The following is a 1,389-nucleotide window of genomic DNA, read 5'->3' as shown; positions in this document are numbered from 1 at the left end:
TTTTTTCTCCTTTCTCCTCCTTCCCATCCACCCTCCCCCTCACCTCTTGCACATTCTAAACACACAGACGTGACTCGATCCACCAAATAAAATCCCAACTCCCAGAACGCCATTGACTCAAATGTATACAGGCCAGGACACAATCAGTGCAGTAAATGTCTGTCAAGAAATTTGCAAACTGCTCATCGAACCAAACTACTGATAATCAATCAATGAATACTGAACGAGATAAAAACAATTCTCTGCATTTCACACTATGTTTAAAATCAATGGATGTCGTAATAAGTGAGCTGTTAGAAATAACTAATTAGTTAACCGCATTGACAAGTTTATGTTGGAGGCAATACACGATTAGGTAGGGTAGGATTGTAACGCCTTTGTCTAAGCTGAAATACAGAGTGTCTGACACATTGTCCATCTCCGATAGGACTATGGCAAGTTGGTGGAGATAAAGCCATAAAAAGTATTAATCACAATAAAAATGAACATACCATAAATAAATAAATACGTAAATAAATTATTTAAAAAAAACCAAATAATGAATAAATAAATATATAAATAAATACATAAATAAATAAATAAATAAATAAATGCAATCAGAATAATGTTTGTGTGGGGTAAAGTACATTTTAACAGCTGTTCGATGACAATTTTTATGTGCGGGTGGTTGGTTGGTGCTGTGGTATGGTTTGCTCCTTCTTTCCTATCATCAACCATCTGTCGTCCTGATCTCCTCACCTTGTTTTTCTGTTTGTTACTCTCTTGTAACAACTCCAATCTTCGGCATTTATGTGACCTTATTGTGTTGCAAGTGCAGTAAAACTCTTACTAAAACAGAAGACAAACAACGAAGATGTCCGTTACAAGGTGGTGGCCTCGGTAGCTTAGTGGTTAGGCTACCGGACTCGTAATCGTGAGATTGCGGGTTCGGGGGTTCGAGCCTCTGCTCGGTCCGACGTTGTGTCCTTGGGAAATGCACTTTACACGAACTTCCCACTTGGTTCGGTCCTATCGGAGACGGACGTTAAACTATGAGGTCCCCCCCCCCCCCTTAAATAACCTAATAGTGTTGATAGGGGCGTTAAACCCATACCATTTCACCATTTTTCGTTACAGGGTCGTTCGTGGTGAACTTTGTCCTGGACGGCACCCTGTTCTCCTTTGGTGTTCTCCTCCTGTACCTGTTGGATGACTTTGGCGAGGACAAGGCTACTACAGCATGGGTGGGCAGTGCTCAGATGGGCGTGCACATGTGTATGGGTGAGTGGTTGTTGTTGTTGTGGGTGGTGGGGGTGGTGGTGGTGGTTGAATTGGTGTTGGGTGTTGTTCGTGGCGATGGTGATGGTGATGGTGATGGTGTTTGTTGTTGTTGTTGTTGGTGGTGGTGGT

The 1,389-nt window shown here is 42.1% G+C and overlaps 1 protein-coding gene across 1 annotated transcript in view; it reads left to right on the top strand.

Moving 5' to 3' along the window:
* Nucleotides 1-1,389, top strand: part of LOC101856201 — a gene marked incomplete in the record, with an annotated part of 26,055 nt that overhangs the window by 1,806 nt on the left and 22,860 nt on the right. The window contains 1 exon segment of the mRNA XM_005104232.3: nt 1,117-1,260. Coding sequence (XP_005104289.2) covers nt 1,117-1,260 — 144 coding nt within the window.

The sequence above is a fragment of the Aplysia californica genome, unplaced genomic scaffold (genome assembly GCF_000002075.1).
Source record: "Aplysia californica isolate F4 #8 unplaced genomic scaffold, AplCal3.0 scaffold00410, whole genome shotgun sequence".
Classification (NCBI taxonomy): Eukaryota; Metazoa; Mollusca; class Gastropoda; order Aplysiida; family Aplysiidae; genus Aplysia; species Aplysia californica.
The sequence above is the reverse complement of the archived record's forward strand: the minus strand, read 5'-3'. Positions and strand labels throughout refer to the sequence as shown.